We start from the raw sequence: 17,119 nt of genomic DNA, 5'->3' as shown, positions 1-17,119 counted from the left end.
GCGTGCAACGGCGTGATAACGAATGCGCCATTGCGATGGCCGAGGCCGCTCATGATAACTAGTTCGATTCACAAGGAAGGCCCCTCCATCGCAACCTCAACGAAGAATTCCTCCGCGTTGACGACCACAACGTTTTCAAGACTCCGAGCGTTAATCTGGCCATGGCCGCCAATGAACTTGCTCACCTCCCGTAGACGCCCGAGCTCGCCAAGGTCGCCGCTATGCTTAAAGCGGCACACTATCAAGTTAACGAGATCCGAGAAGTTCAAAGACCTTCATGCTCCACAAGCGTGATCCGCCGATCAGCTGATCCAAGATCTAATCGCCGCCCTAGTCAAAGCCGCTTCGCCGACTAGTCACCACCTCCCCAGGGGGGAGTTGGAGGCCACCACGCCGAGCTTCATCGCTAGCATGACCAAGAGGTCGAACAGGACGCCCGAGTGCACCTCAGCAACCTTCGGGATGCACGACGGCGTATCGATCAATGATGATTCGGGCGTCATGAAGATGAAGTACAACGTTGCCAGGAGTACAAGCAAGAGTACGGCAACCTAGACTCAGCTCTGGAGCCGATCGTCGCCGGCAATACTACCGATGTCGGCCCCGACAGCCCGGAAGGGCCCCCTGCGTTCACTAGGGCACTCCGAATGCTCCAGTGGCCTCGTGGTTTCAAAATCACTGGAGTCGAGCCCTATGAAGGAAGGATGAACCCAACTCAGTGGCTGCAGGCTTATGCCACCGCCGTCCACGCCGCCGGAGGAGACACCAACATCATGGCAAACTATCTCCCTGTCATGCTCACGCCAGCCGCCATGAGCTAGTTCACAAGCCTCGCCCCGGACTCCATCGGCTCTTGGGAAGATCTGAATAGAGTCTTCACCGACAACTACATGGCCACATGTAGGCGGCCGGGCACCAAGCACGATCTCAACCGCATCAATCAAAAGCCGTCCAAACTACTCCGCAGCTACATCAGACGCTTCTCCGAGATAAGGAATTCTATTCCCAACATCACGGAGGCCGAAGTCATCACCGCCTTCGTCCGAGGACTTCATCACCGAGAACTCCGTTCTAAGTTCAATAGAAAGCCACCTACCGGCATCGGCGAGATGATCACAACCGCCAACCAGTACGCCGACGCCGAGGAAGCGGAGATGCGTTTTAACGAAGATACGGGCACTAATCGTCCGCCTCACCGCCACGACGACCGCAACAACGATCGACAGCACAACATTCGCCGCCACGACGACCGCAACGACAACCGATAGTACAACGATCGCCGCTACGATGACCATAGTTTCCACCGAGACAGCGGACGTGATCGGCCAGATGGATTCAAACCTGGTCAGAATCGCCGCCGCCGACCAGATCACTTTGTTGCCAACGTTAATGAGCCGCGCACAAAGCGTAACTACGATGAGCAGTACAAGAAGATCCTCGACGGTCCGTGCCCCCTGCACAAGAACGCCAAACACAAGATGAAAGATTGCCTTGGTTTGGCTAAGGAGTTCCAGGAGAAAAAGTACAACAATGACAATGGTGGGAACGGAGGACGCCACACCTTACCGTTCAGTATGTGGTGTCGGGAAGGGCTCACCACTAGCTGGCCGCCATCCAGCAGTGAGACGGTCTAGGAGAACGCCCGCCGCCACCATCTTATCGAGATCCGCCGCCGACGTCTTTGACGGCACCCACTCCTCGTCGCGGCTGGCTCCGGTGGCCACTTTCTTCGGCTTTGCGGCTCCTTTTTTCGGCGCCATTTCCTATGGATTGGTCCTAGGGTTGGAGGCGAATGCTCGCGATTGGTGTGGAATGTGAAGCACAGGGATTGCGAAGGCAGGAAGCAAGGTGGCTTGACAGAGGTAGGAGGCGATGTGTGTGGCGGCGCGGTTATAAAGCACTTTCCCCACTCTCCCTTGACTCTGAGGGTTTTTGGGAAACCGTTCTCGCGATCAGCGCTACTTTGACTCCTCCAAAATGGTTTAATGGGCCGCAACTTGGGCTATCGCGTCACAGTAGTCCACGCCGCTCATTTATCGCCGCCACTTATTCTCTGAATTCTCCGCATTTTAATGAGGCTTAGTAACTGATACTGTACAGCCATTACTCCGAATTTCTCGCCGCGGTTTGATTTATCCGATATCTACGCCAGAAACATGGGGATTGGCTACCTGCTTGGACGGTTCACTAATTTCTGAGCCTGGCACCACGTGACTACGTCACCTACTGTCAGGCTCGGGGACTAAGTGGGCACACTTCACCTTGCGGTGAATGTGTTTGTTTTTCTGAAAGACTCCGAGCCTCTAAAAGATAAAACCAGGTATCTTTACCTTCGTTTTCGGATTCTAAGTGGGCACACTTCCCTTTACCATGCAAGAATTTTTAATTTTGGACTTGAGCTCCTTACACCCTTATGACAAGCCGTGCTCAGAGCACACTGCTCGGCGATGTTGTACGCTGCTCGGCAGCTGCTCACAACTGCTCGGCGACTCCTTATGGTGGTCGGACCACGATTTGGACAGCTCGGTTTTGGTTCGCACCTGCTCGGAAAGTCTCAAGACGGCGTTGTACAACGGGTACAAGGCGCTCGGGGACTAGCTGTGGGGGGTACGACCCCGGATACCCATGGCAGGTCACATGGGCTATGCCTCCAGGGGCGGCCCAGCCCGCAAGAAGGAGCCTTGCGGGGCACGGTTCTGCTCGACGACCCCCGCAAGGCACGGAGATGATATCCTGAAGATGTTACGAGATCTAATAGGATACGTACGATCCCATGTTTCTTGTAATCTGTTATTACTTTCCGGTTATCTCTCAGATCTAACCGACTTGTAACCTTACCCCCCAGACTATATAAGGAGGGCAGGGACCCCCTACGAATTCACGGCAAATCATACGATAGCTAATACAAACCAACAGACCACAGGAGTAGGGTATTACATCATACTGATGGCCTGAACCTGTATAACTCGTGTGTCTCTGTTGCCTTCTTGTTCTTGATCACACGCTCCTCTGCCGATCAATCTACCATCGCGGGATACCCCTCGGTGGACTGTCGACGATATTCTGTCGACACATACAATATAGAGTCTTGTAAATTATTTATTACAATACCAGAATTCAGAGTACGATAATTAAACAACAGAATGAAAATAAACATCTAGCGGAAACGATACAAGGATCCGTCTGTGCCCACCAGAAGAATCCTCCACACAAGAGCTACTCCTCAAGCTGCACCTGCAACGGGGTAATAAACCATGAGTACACAATGTACTCGCAAGACTTACCCGACTAGTAAAAATAGTTTCCTGACTCCAAGGGGTATGATAGGCAATAGGGGTTTGCTATTTTCTTTTTATTTACGAAAAGCATTACTAGAAGTACGTCCTTAAGATCAAGTCTAATTAGCAATCATGATTACTTCCTTAGCTAACCATTCTAGGTAAGCACTTGTTCTATTTTCAAGCAAGGGTTGAGCAATCAGAATCAATTTATCATCTTTCATATTTTCGTTCTTACTACGGTGCTAGACCATAGCCAAGTCGTACCATCTCACAGAAATGGTGATTCGCGAACCAATGCATCCCAGCTGGGTACCCCAAAATACACATCCCATTTATACCCAGGCACAAACAAGACCAACCCATTTCACTCCTGTCACGTGGTCTAGGTTCCCGTCCAAACTTGGACTCCAAGCCCCCACACTTGAGACCCGGTCTCAGTGTGGTGCTTAGACCTCCACCTTTCCCCGTCTCTAACAAGTTGGTCTGAAAAGAGCCGGAACCCACGACATGAGCGTAACGAGCCTTCCCGCTGCCATAAGTAAGTATGTGCTCAGGATAATAAGTCTGTGACCTAACTACCATCCACATCAATAGAAGGTCCTTAATCGATAAGGACAAGAAAAACAGTGTAACCAAGCTAAGCCCCGTTAGCCACAGGACGTAACCTATTACACCCACCAATACCCATACCACATCCCTGTCCGGTCTTCATTTTTTCTTTCATCATTTTATCATAAGAGTAAATATAATAATCACCTATTGTGAGTAACGGCAGGTTACTCACGTTACCGAAAACCTAAGCATAGCAGCTACTAGAATTTCATTAGTAAGGCTCATATGACATATATATCTATGCATGTGGTTTTTATAAAATTTCTGTAATATAAATGCACATCACATATATACATATAGTGATTATAAAAAATAAGGGTTATGGACGGGGGCTTGCTTTGGGGAGGCGCGGTGTCAGCTGAGTCAGTCGTTGGTAGCTCTGGGACCTCCTCCCTCACGAGGATCTCCTCCTCATATTCCTCGACGATCTTCTCGAACTCGCGATCGTCTATGGTCACTATCTCCACCAACTCGTTCTCTACATGCATACAATGATGATGCAACACTTAGCATTAGTCAACAACAACTCTTAAAATAAGAATACACATACACAGCTAGCTCTAATGACTAAGATGCTAAGCTAACTATCATTTTCATCAAACAAGGTGTTGGGTTCAACTAACAAACATTTAGCTTAGCAAACCAAGAATATATTTTTATTTCTACTAATGATTTAATGTATATTGAAACAGACCTAATGCTTAGTCTATTCTAAGGCTACAAAAATTACAGTGAACACATAATAATACAACGAAACTGCTGTAAAAATTTCATGATCAAAACTATCACCAATTCACCACAAAAATTCCTACAATAATCAACTTAATAATATTAAGCATTGTCATACTATTTAATAGCTCCTAGTGTCAACACATATAAACATGAACTAAATACACTAACAGATAGAGCATAATTTTAGGAACCTAACAAAATTTGTTTCACAATTTTTGTACACCTACATGATTTTATATGATTTACCAAAGATCAGCCCAAGAATTAAATTAGAAAACTATTTCTAATTCCTTAGGAAAAGAAAAACGAAATCTCCTGCTCGGCCCGACTTCCTCCCGAATCGCATCGGAGTGCTAACACTATTTCTCCATGTCACAGTCTCTCTCACTTAACCCCTGGCTTTCCTGGAATTTCCCCTGCGCTCACCCCGACGACCCAGCTCACAGTGGCACGGCGGGCGGTGGCACAGTGCGGCTGCGCTGGCCACCTAGGGCTCGTGTTGGCCCATTAATCGGGCCGACCTTCAACTACGGTCCAACCACCTACGCCGAGCAGCAACACGGGACGACGAGACCATCCACGGCGGCGGCGCACCCATTCCGGCGAGCTAGGGCTGCTGCGGACCTAACTGGCTAGCGCGTGAGCATCATGAAACTACCATGAGCCAGGACGAGGTGACGATTGGAGTGGATGATGGTGGAGGAGGGGTGGCCACGTGCGGCCGAGCCATGCGGCGGCGCACTGCGGTGGCATGGTCGCGTCAGCGGCGACAGGGAGGCAGTAGCTGTTCCGCTGACGTGCACAAGGTGGAGAGGGAGGCGAGGCGAAGCTAGTGGTGCAGGTGAATTGGATTGGGGTGGACGGTAGGGGGACTACCCTCGTCCATGACCGGACGCGGCCTTACCGGCACGGTGGTGGAAAAAGCTACAAATTAGAGCTTGACAGTGTGTGCTTCATGGCTGGATGGGGTTGGGCAGCTGGAGAACTTGATGGTGAAGCCACGGACGTGCTGAATTGAATGGTGGTGATCACTCGATGGCCAAATTGATGGCGCGGCTCAACGGCGGCAGCAGAGGGAGAAAGAGACAGGTCCGAGCTTTGGCCGTCCTCACCTTGGCAGCTAGCGGCCAGCCGGACTCGTGACCGTGCCTACGCACTTGCTACGCGACACACGACTAGATCACGTGCGCGCGTGGGGAGGCAAGTGGGGGCATGGCCTGTGCGGCCGCAGCACCATTAAGGAGAGGCGACGGCGCGAGCGCAGTCGGGACAACCCACGTGCACGTGGTGGCAGAGCGAGCGGTAGTAGCGCAGCATGGCGTCGTGGTGGCGTCGGTAGCGGCAACGCGAGGCAGGGCAGCAATGCGCGGACGCGACGACGAGGTGATGGCGCCGGCAGTGGCTTTGTTGCGGCGCGGGGCAGAGCAGGCGATAGCAGCAGCGGCTCCGCGCGGCGGGGCCAGCGGCGGCCGGGCCACAGCCAGGCCAGAGGCAGCCATGGCCGGCCACGCGCAGCAGCGTGCGCACGCGAGACCAGTGCGGTGACCGCGTCCACCCGGCGAGCCAGCCCGAGAACGTGTCGTGCACGTATTTTAAAGCACCTATAACAATTAAACGGTTGCTCTTGAGCCTAAGCCATCTTCACTATGCTTAAGAGAGCATATCAGGCTACCAACCCGAGCTAAAACACGACACCACCTCTTAACTCGATTTCACAAAATTACTTGCCAAACATGGCATTATCTTGCTGCATATATATACTTAAATTCCTTTAAGTCCTTGAGCTGAATTTGATTTCAAGTTCCATTTTTAGACTATTAGAAATGTTAGCTAGCAATATTATTTTTCCACAACAAGTATTTCATTGTCATCTACAAAATTCATACTCCAAACTTTATTTAAGTGCCACATATATGTTCTATAGCATTTTTGTTTAATAAAAATTAGTTTTAAACCCTACTTGATACATATGAGTTATGGAATAGCTTATCATTTAACATTTTTATTGATCATCTGAAGTTACAAAAATGTTATCTACACATTCTATCGCATGCATTATCACATAAACATGATGCTCATAACATGGTTTGGTAATTTATTTAGAGCGTAACACCGAGGGTGTTACAGACGACGATGTGCATCCTGTCCTGCCCATCTGGCGCCACTCCTCGCTCCGCCTGGCTACTGGCGAGAGACACGACGTGCGTAGGCGATGGACACTAGTCGAGCAACTCCCCTTTCCTGGCGCTGGCAGTGATGCCGCACGCAAGAGGTGCAACCAGACGGCACCACCATGCACATCACCGTGACGGCGTGGCGGTCGTTGATCGCCGGATGACAGCTCTCGGGAGAAAAAAGAAAATGCGCCAAAGGCCGACGTGTGTGGGGGAGAGACCGAGAAGGCGGTGCCGCGCAGGCCAGCGGGAGAAACGGCGATTTGGCAAGGGAGCGACGCGCTGGCTATCTATGATGAGCGAGATTTAAGGAATAGCTCGTGGCTATTTTTACAAAAGGAGATAGACAATCTATTGGAGGCCTGTTTTACACCAAATTATCCAAATCGGACTAATACAAGACAGGATAACAAGTCTCTTAGAGTTGCTCTTACGGTGATATGCGAACTGTCCTTCCCTTGATTTTGAGATTTGGAACCTAGGGGCCCAAAGAATTAGATTTTGGTGCGATGTTTTCTTGTCGTGATGTTTTCTTTTAATTAATCTTATTCTAGGTTTCCCCATCTTATCTTCCATTTTTACTGCTCAAATTGTGCTTTTGCCCACTGGTCTGTTGTGATTTTTCTCTATTTAATTTATTTGTAGATACAAGTAGCCAAGAAACATCAAATGGGGCGTTCTTGAGCTCCGCCTCCAGCAAGGACCAGTAGTGGGACAGTCTCCCTCTGTCCCAAAATAAATTCACATCTCATTTTTTTTGAGGAGTCAATTTTTTTAAAGTTTGACTAAGATGATGGAAAATAATATCAACATTCATATCTCTAAATAAGTTTATTGTAAAGGTATACTTCATGCTCGATCTAATGATACTTATTATACATCATAAATATTAGTATATTTTTGCATAAATTTAGTCAAACTTTCTTCAAGAACCAAAACGTGTATTTATTTTGGGACGGAGGGAGTACATACTAATGAAGACGGCGAATGATTAGAAGCTGGTATGGCATGCCTTCGATCTGGTTAGCAACCATTGTAGAGGTCGCCGCTCATGCCTTGGTGTTTGACGGGATTTTGTACAAAATTTTCCTAATTTGCATATATGTTTGTATATGAACTATTGAGAAGCTCTAGAAGAAAAGATAAGAAGCTAGCAAAGTGTGTATGGATTTCACGTATATGTGCATATAAGCTGTGTACATGCATTTTTTATTAGAAAGGTATTTACCGGCTGAGTTAGTACAGGAGGCAAGTTAATCATGCATTAAATAAATGGGACTTGGTTTATTGATGGCGCATACACGCATGTGTGCCTACATCACGTTGGGCCTTTGCTTTGTTATACCACGGTTCACGGGCTGCATGCACGTGTGAACCCAGGCCAACTAGAGATTCTGGATTTGATCTTTGAGGGGGTGCTGGCTGTCCCTGGCGGAAAAAAAAAAATTGGGTGAGGACCATCCCCACCAGGACAGAAGGAGGCCCTGCTGATCACCGGCATGGACACGTGGCTGCACGAGCGTGACGGATCTGCACGCTGCGATGGTGCAGTCGGTCTGCATCAAATTTTTTTTCCAGGTAGAGGGCTGCACACCTGCTGCTGCGCCGAGGATCGAGCACGGAGAGGAGAGGCTGACCAGGAAGGGAGCCGTCGCTACGGCACCAGCATCATCACCACCACGAGGCAGCCGTATACCTGCACGGCACCAAGGAGATCGACGCAGGCACATACGGGCCGGGGCGCCATCAAGCAAGAAGTGGAGACGTTTGCGGTCTGCCAGGCAACCACCAGGCGCCATGTATGAAGATGAAGGACGGCGGCGCAGCTAGCAGTACTGGTGACCGGAAGCTCCCCATCGATGCCAATGCCAGCAGCTCTGCCCGGCCGGAACGACGGCCGCACACAGCTAGGGCGGCGGGATCACATACAGGAAGGCAGCGCCGCCACCGCGAGGCGCCAGGAACGATAGGCCGGCCAAACACGGGAGACGCAGCCATAGCAGGCGCCGCCCAGACGAGCACCGATGCCGTGACCGGCCGCCTGGAGGAGCGCAACGGAGAAGGACGTCCCGGGCATCGGACGGGAGTGCAGCTATGCGCCCTGGCTGCGCCAACTGCCATATATCTCCATCACGCACAACTGCCACACGACGCCAAGGATGACGGCTGGCTGATCTGGACGATGACGCCACATGACGTACGGCGCCGGCGGCAGCAGAAGCTCCACAGCAAGGCGCCCCGACGAGATGCGCGCAGCCGTCACCGCACGGCACCATCTGTCAAACAAGGATCCAGGCCAATCACGCTCGGCTGCCGCGCAGCATGCAGAGGAAGACCTCATCTGTGTCGACGCAGCATGCTAATACAATAGTCACTGTTCTCTGTGTTGGGGTCAAACAAGCCTGACGAATCTTCAGAGCAAATGGACGATTGTTTGATTGGAAGTGTATCTATCATGGATTTGGTGCTGGCGCTGGATCGGAGAGCGTGGAATTCGACTAGCTAGCATCCTAAACACGGAGACCTGCCACATGTAGATGCATGTAGGCGTGCTAGGCGCGGTCAACCGTAGTACGTTAATCCCTTCTTAGACCTTGTTCAACCTACTGGTAGATAGCAATAATATAGTTATATGGCTCATAATTCATTGCTAACATGAACTATTACCTATCAGTTAGGTGTTGTTTGGATTAGCTATAACAACAAGATGCAAGCATTACATAAACAGCTAGCCTCTGGCTATACATATTTACGCAAAACTAAGCACTAAACTTATTGAAAGACAATCACCCATACTTGACGAAAACCCCATACGCTTAGTTTCCCATCCGAAATACGGCCACTTCAAAATAGGCATGTCGCTCTTCTCACAAGTGCAGTGTCTAGTTGGCCGCTCTAAAACTAGCCTGCAGATAAAAATATGATTTTTTTCTTGTCAAAGGTCATCATGGACGCAGGGCATAATTATTGCCTTGCTTTGTTTTATTTTTATTCTTTCATTCACACTCTCCTGCTAACCTTTCCTTTACTGCTCCACTAACTACAAAAGAGAAATGCTAAGACATGTTGATAGACCACGCTTTTGTGCTTACATAATGAAGGTAATATACTGAAAAGTTGAAGCTAGCATATTGGCGGCTTATGTCCCCGGCATGACCAGCAAGCATGTGCTTGATCAAAGCAACCTGATCAATGATAACAGAAAAAGGATTGAACGAGTACACTGGCATTCACACATGTGACGCATTCCAAGAAGAGGCCCACGACAAAGCCACATAGGCATAGCCGGAGAGAGAGAGAGAGAGGCTCCTGTGTAGGTCTCTCTCTCTATATATATCTATCTCTCTCGATCTGGTGAAGCTTTGAAGCGCAGAAACACTAGTCCACCGATGACTTGACTTGCTCTTGTTCTTTCTTTTGTCATTTTTCCTTCGAGAACACGCTTACGCGTGTATTTTCTTTCTTTTGTGAGTCGTAGTGCCCTCTTAATTTGTTCTCCAATCAAAGAGAGAAGCACCTCCAAGAAATTGTCTCTAACAGAAATTTAGAGAACACAAAAAAGCTACTCTCCATCTCCTCTGCCCTCTAAAATTGCCCTTCTCATTCTCCACTAGTGGAGAGGCTGCCTCCCCCACCAAATTGATGGTTTGGTAGTTCTTGTACGCATTTCTTGTCTATTCTTGTGTCGGTAGTGGCCCTTCGCGAGCTAGGATCAGACCCCGACGACTGGCCACTTCTCGACACCTACTTTTAGGCGATCCTGACCCTCACTGCCTAGCACGAGGGTGCCATGCAGTCCTTGTGAATGCATCTAGGCCCCAATTAGTGATTTGAGGTTTAGGTGATTGATGGTCCCATGTTCTCGTGGACTAACATATGTTTTGCAGCGAATAATCACATTGGTTAACAACAATAATGACCCAGATGTCTCGTCCTAGAAGATGTATGATGACATACGGTGCAAAAGCTATTCTTGAAGACCAAGGACTTTATTTGGCGAATATAAGCTTGGTGCTTAGAGACATTCGTTGTAGAGTGCATTAGGACTTTTTTTTGTCATACTATTAGGGCTACTTTGGCAGTATGGGGAAATAAACCCAGGGACTGTAGCCCCTGCGGATAAATCTTTTGGCCCATCCATTCCCCCCCTTACCGCTGGGAAGATATCCACGTACGGGGAAGCTGCCCTGCCGTTGTTTGGCAGACTTTTTCCAGCCATTTTGGACAGCTCCAATAGCAGACATGCATTTGGAGTAGGAAAAGATGCAAACCAAGGAGCAACTGATGTACCAGAAGCTGACAAGCATAGAGTTGGAGGATGCAATACAGATAATTGAGAAACCATGTCTTAAAAAATCAGGAAATATCAGGAAAAAAAAGAAAAAACAAAAGGAGGTGAAAAATATAAAAAAGTCACTACATATCAATGTCAGAGCACTGCACAGTCATACTATGAATAAGGCTACATACAGCAACCCTGATGGCCAACAAGTTAAAAAAAAACTGAATCACTATTATGAAAGACTGAATGGAAACTTGAAAAGAAAAAAAACTGGAATGCCATAGCAGACATGCATTTCGAGTAGGAAAAGATGCAAACCAAGGAGCAACTGATGTACCAGAAGCTGACAAGCACAGAGTTGGAGGATGCAACCAAAGTACCAAACGGAATAACTATCATCTGAAATCTAGTGAAAGCCAAGTCGAATAAGTCTCTATACAAATACATAAATATTTCAAATCTGACATCATGTCTAACTATCATCTAAAATCTAGTGAAAGCCAAGTCACTGCTCTGCTCTACTGCAGCTGCACTGAACCTCGGTACGTCTTAGAAAATTGAAAACAATGTCCCCTGCAGCTGCATTTGCTTCCACACCAAAAACCCTGCAGGTAAACAAGGAAAAACATTAGTAGCTTAGAGACATACCTAAAGTAAACTAATCTAGTGCTGCTAGGATACATCAACTTGAACCAAGGGTAAACATGTGGCATGCCATAGCAAATATTGTCATTACTACGCACAATAGTATTCATAGGTAAAATAGCTTGCAGCTACAAGCCTACAGGACTAATTCATAGGTAAGGGCTCACAGTACTAGAGTATCCACCTATCTACGCCATCACAGTACTAGAGTATCCACCTTTCGTCTTCGTCTCTTCCAGTTTAGTAGGCGTCTTCTTCAATGGCAGAATGTTTTGGGGAAGAGATATACAGCAAACATGCTAAAATAATGGCGTGCCAGGTGCCAGCCATGCATGAATGGTTCTGCTAGCCTAAAATAATTCTTTGATCAGACAAACTGTGCACAACTGCACACGAACGTGTAATCTGAACTGCAAGCACCAGCCCTCTGATCGGATTCATGGCACATCCTATGATCCTAATAACTTCTCACAGTGACAAACCATGCATGACAGATCAGGGAAAAGTTCTAAGACTTGCAAAAGAATCTATAAATACTCCTACAACGGAATAGTAAAATCCATCAGTCTGTCTGCAAAGTTTCTTTTAAGACCGGCGCCCGGCAGGGGCCTGGCCGGCTCTGGCTGGCCCAACTCCCCTGCATGAAAGGGACTGAAGCATGGAGTAAAGAGGCAGAAGAAGTTAATCTTCCACGCATATTGTAATGGCATATGCAATCTCCTGGTACTTGGCTACTTGCCTTTTGGTTTGGAGCTCAATGTGGTGCGTGCTAAGATTACCAGCTTTGCCCAAGGTGGTTCTGCTGGCTCTAGCAAAAGACCAAAAGTGCTTGCATGGGTTGTAGCTGCTGGCAACTTGTCATCATTCCCTTAATCAAAGTTGGGTGCGGGTAACAGGACGCAGGAAGATGATCCCCAAGCATCCAATCTGTGATCCTCTGCGGCCAATTTGTTTGGCAACATAGTTGTAAGGGCCTGTTTGACATAGCCTAAAAAGGTTATGCAAGTGCTAGCTAGATAGGTGTTCAAGCCTGTGAAGCTAGTGTTTTAGGGCTTCAAGTTGGCTCATACTATAGTAGCCACAGTAAAAAAACATGGTGAAGCGAAAGCTGAGTCAAGGTCTATCAAGGAAGTCCTAAGATTGTACCATAAGAAATTTCAATGTAATCCCCTGCATAAATCTGGATTGCACTGGACTAAGTATTGGCTACTTGCTGAACTTTCAAATCTCAAGACTGGATACGGTTTTGTGGCACTTAGTATGGATACAGTGGAAGGAATGCATCTATCCAAGATTATGTGCTCCAGTGAAGTACTATCACAGTTAGCAGTACTATCACTCCACACATATAGAAGCACATATAACTAGTTCTATCTACACATATAACTAGTCAGGAACATATAACTAGTTCATTATCCACACATATAACTGGACTAAGTAAAAGCAGTCCTCTATCTCTATCTACACATATAACTAGTTCATTATCCACACATATAGAAGCAGCAGTAGCATACTACGCAGAACAGGTAATTCCTAGGCTAATAAAAAATAAGATCAATCGGCAGTCATAGCTGTTGGCAAGTGCAAGCTGCTGTTCAAATAATATACCTGCATACAATGACTGCAGCTGCATTTTTCTTCTCAATTCAAACATTGCCTCCACCAACATTGCCTCTACAGATAGCACTGCAAGTAAGCACAAGGAAAAGCATTAGCAGCTAAGACATACCAAAGTAAACTAATCCAGTGGCAGCTAAGCATTATTACCTAATCTGCTGTTTGAGCCAAATCAAGCGAACATTTTTGTTTTTCATTTTCATGAATACCTCCCTATCTATCTCAGATTTGAAGATATTCATAGCATACGCCTTCTCCACATCAGTAAGTTCCATTGTATCAACTTCATCGAGACACTTGTCGACTGAAAATGCTTCGTCTTGTTTCTTCTTTTCATTGAGTGCTTCCATTGTTTTACTTGTTTGTATCTTCTTAAACTGCACAAAACCATCAATAGCAGCACCAATGTGACTTTGCTTACGCTTTCTCCCACCACTCGTTCCTTGCACAGAATCTTGATTGGAAGGTGCAGACTGAGCTTCATTGCGTGCACTTGAGACGTCTAGCCCATCAAAAGTAGCACCTGGACTTGTGCTATCAGACACTGCAACAGGAGCAACTGGAGCAGCTGGAGCAGCCAGAGCAGCCGGAGCAGCTGGAGCAGCAATAGGAACAAGAGGAGCAGGCTGCAAGTGCTCAGTTGATGTGAAGTTTAGATCTCCTGTAGCAACACTTCCTATGCAAAAAAAATAGGAAGAGTTACTACTTTTACTAGAAACTGATGGGTGGGCGAAAAATAGGAACACTTCCTATGGTTTAAATCAGGACTGATTAAATCACAACTTTGTTTCAGCATGCTTTTTGTCTTTTCTTCTCTTCAGTAGGTTAGACCAGAGGGCATAGAAGCGTCATAACTGATACTGCAGGGTTGCTACATCAGTGCAAATTTAATATGCAGGGTTTGCTGGCATTAGCCATGTAATGTCAACAATATTTCTCAGTAATCGTCATGTTTCATGCAATCATGTATTCTTGGTACCAAACGTAATGGAATACACTAGTTGTCTTTATGTGTACTACTGTCTGCTGAAAGTGAAGCGTATTGGTTGATGAACAGGCTTGTGATGAAGACATGCCAACAACAGAAGCTATGTGGCATCCAATGAACAAGTTTTGGTAAACCTTCTATTCTTTTGCAGTTTTTCTATTCTTCAAGGTTTGTCATTCTCACAGAGAAAGACAAAGAACAAGAACAATTGCAGCTCTCCAAGTTGTGCTCACGAAAACAGGGAATAAGAAAAAATACTTAGATAAAAGTATTGTGCGTCATTGATGTCCTGGGGTTCAGGCATCACATTTAGCCAAATTATAGTTAACCCAACGAGTTGTAATGTTTTAAAATATCATCACAAAACTGAACTGGTTATGCAAATGCTGATCTAACACTATAGTGCTCAGTTGATGTGAACTATAGATCTCCTTATTTCTTTCTTCCTTTTTTTTAACGGTGTGCCTTTGCAGCATATAGGAAAGCAAAGCAAAGGCGAGAAAAAAAAGCTACATAACCTTAGAGAGAAGTTTTAAATAACATAACAGCATACAATGACGTACAGTCTTCATATAAAGGAAACGGCTTCTTCTGGAACCTAGCCATTTTTCCATTATCCTATTTAATACCAAGGCAACAGCATAGTTAGTACTTGCAACCAGAATATGGCAACAATTTTTTGGTTTAGTGAAAAAATCTTACATTGATCAGTTTCTTCCATTTTTCTGGTTCCGCAATGACCATGGCCAATGAGTCATTCCAACCAACACCACTATCCTTTAACGCTACATGTATCGCCTTCCAGCTGCCCTTTAGCTTCTTTTCCTTCTCTTGTAGCTGCTGCTTTGTGAAGCATGCTAAAGGATACATTTGGGTAAACTTCTCTGAGATACTTCTCCAACACTCTCCACTCCATCCATTCTGACCCCTGAACAAGGGGATGTTCACATGGTCCCTCATAATGTCAACAAGCCCTTTCTCATATCTAGAGTTTCATGTAGCCCTTGATTTCGACATTGCTGCAAGAAATAATTACAGAAATACATAGCTCATAAAATATTATAGAATGTATTGGAGAATTTATTACAGAATGTTGGATCACACAGAAAATGCATAACTCATAACATATTATAGAATGTATTGGAGAATTTATTACAGAATGTTGGATCACATAATGTATTACAGAAATACATAACTCATAACTCATAAATTACATTCCAAACACTACTATCCTACACATTGTAGGCAGCCCACATCTGATGGGCTATCTGGTCTCGTAGGGTATTTCCATGGTTTGATTCCATCTCACTTGGGTAGTTAGTGTCTCCCTCTGGCATGTCGACATAATTTGATGGGTTGATATTATCAGGTAGGATGTCTAGCCACTCTTCACTCCCATTCAACCCTCTAATGATGTTGTGAAACACAGCAGCAGCTGCTGGAATCATAACTTGAGATTCAATTGGGTAATGTGTCCCCACTTTCAGAATTGGAAACCGCTTTTTGAGAACCCCAAAGGCCCTCTCAATGTGATTTCGAAGAATCGCATGCCGATGATTAAACAATTCCTTGTAGTTGGCATATGCATTTCCCCTCTGGCCACGTCTCCTGAACTCACTGAGATGATACTTAACTCCTCGGTAGGGAGCAAGGAATGATGGTGTGTTTGCATATCCACCGTCTACAAGATAGAATTTGCCCGCTGGCACAGTAAATCCCTTGCTAAGAGCAGACCACAACACTCCTGCATCAGATGCGGATCCTTCCCAACCAGATGAGATGAAAGTGAACTTCAAGTCGAAGTCACAGGCAAACATAACATTCTGCGATAGTGTCCCCTTCCTATTTCTATAGGGACTGGCCTTGTCTTGTCCAATTGTGATTGGGACATGCGTACCATCGATAGCGCCGATGCAGTTCTGCAGGTAAGAAAATTTACTAAAGATTTGGATTGTATTTAGGAATGGTATTAAGGAAAGTGTACTGTATGTATTAACCGACCTGAAAGAATGGCATAAATCTAGGGTCACATGTAATCTTCATGTGTGTGTGGCTTGGATTCGGAAGTCTGATGAATTTTTGGGTTAATGTTGGAATGATATTGAAGACATCATATATTTTCCTATGCACTGTCTCACCACTATGTTGAAACTCCTTCTTTAGCCTCTCTGTGCTTGCATTATGAGAGAGCATGAACATAAAAATACCAAGTTGCTCCTCAATCTTCATACCACGTGTGTCACGCAGCAAGTTCTCGGCCCTGAGAAAGTTTGCTATAGTTCTAAATATTTCAGCCCCCATCCTAAATTCTTCCTTGCACCAATTCTCGTGTCCTTCGAGGATCTCTTTAACCTTTTTAGCACCAGAAAGAGAAGAGGTATGCTCAGGTGTTTTCTCTTCATCAAGAAAGGGCATTACAGCAGGGAGAAGAACAAAGAATAGCTCCTCATCTTCTTCTTCCTCTTCCAACAAAAAATTCCTAGCAAGCTCTTCCCAAGAAGCCATCTAGTGTTACATATATGAAATTATATTATTACATATATATTACCAATTCAAATCAACTAGAGAAAAGGAGAGCACTCAAAGTAGAGAAAACAAGTATTAGAAGGGCAGATTCAAAGTATTAAAAGTCTAAAAAAGTTAAGAAAACAAGTATTATAAGTAGAGAAAACAAGTATTAAAAGTCTAAAAAAGTCAGAAGTACCTAATCATTTTCTATAACATTCTATACTTGGAGAGGTTTGGTTAGCATTACAGCTGTCTGTGGCTCCGACAGTAGGCTGCAGAT

The 17,119-nt window shown here is 46.0% G+C and overlaps 2 protein-coding genes across 2 annotated transcripts; both read right to left on the bottom strand.

Annotated features, from left to right (window-relative positions):
• Positions 1-13,274: 13,274 nt before the first annotated feature.
• Positions 13,275-14,195, bottom strand: LOC136469379 (uncharacterized). The gene is made up of 3 exons (XM_066467593.1): positions 14,175-14,195; positions 13,494-14,092; positions 13,275-13,412 (listed from the first exon to the last, which is right to left on the bottom strand). Exons 1-3 carry the CDS (start codon positions 14,193-14,195, stop codon positions 13,373-13,375), a joined length of 660 nt encoding a protein of 219 aa, XP_066323690.1. The 3' UTR covers positions 13,275-13,372.
• Positions 14,196-15,526: 1,331 nt separating this feature from the next.
• On the bottom strand, positions 15,527-16,836 carry LOC136472572 (protein ANTAGONIST OF LIKE HETEROCHROMATIN PROTEIN 1-like). Its single transcript, XM_066470272.1, has 2 exons — positions 16,333-16,836; positions 15,527-16,250 (listed from the first exon to the last, which is right to left on the bottom strand). The coding sequence occupies exons 1-2, from the start codon at positions 16,834-16,836 to the stop codon at positions 15,564-15,566; spliced, it is 1,191 nt and encodes a 396-aa protein (XP_066326369.1). The 3' UTR covers positions 15,527-15,563.
• Between the last annotated feature and the right edge of the window lie 283 nt (positions 16,837-17,119).

The sequence above is a fragment of the Miscanthus floridulus genome, chromosome 8 (assembly GCF_019320115.1).
Source record: "Miscanthus floridulus cultivar M001 chromosome 8, ASM1932011v1, whole genome shotgun sequence".
Lineage (NCBI taxonomy): Eukaryota > Viridiplantae > Streptophyta > Magnoliopsida > Poales > Poaceae > Miscanthus > Miscanthus floridulus.
The sequence above is the reverse complement of the archived record's forward strand: the minus strand, read 5'-3'. Positions and strand labels throughout refer to the sequence as shown.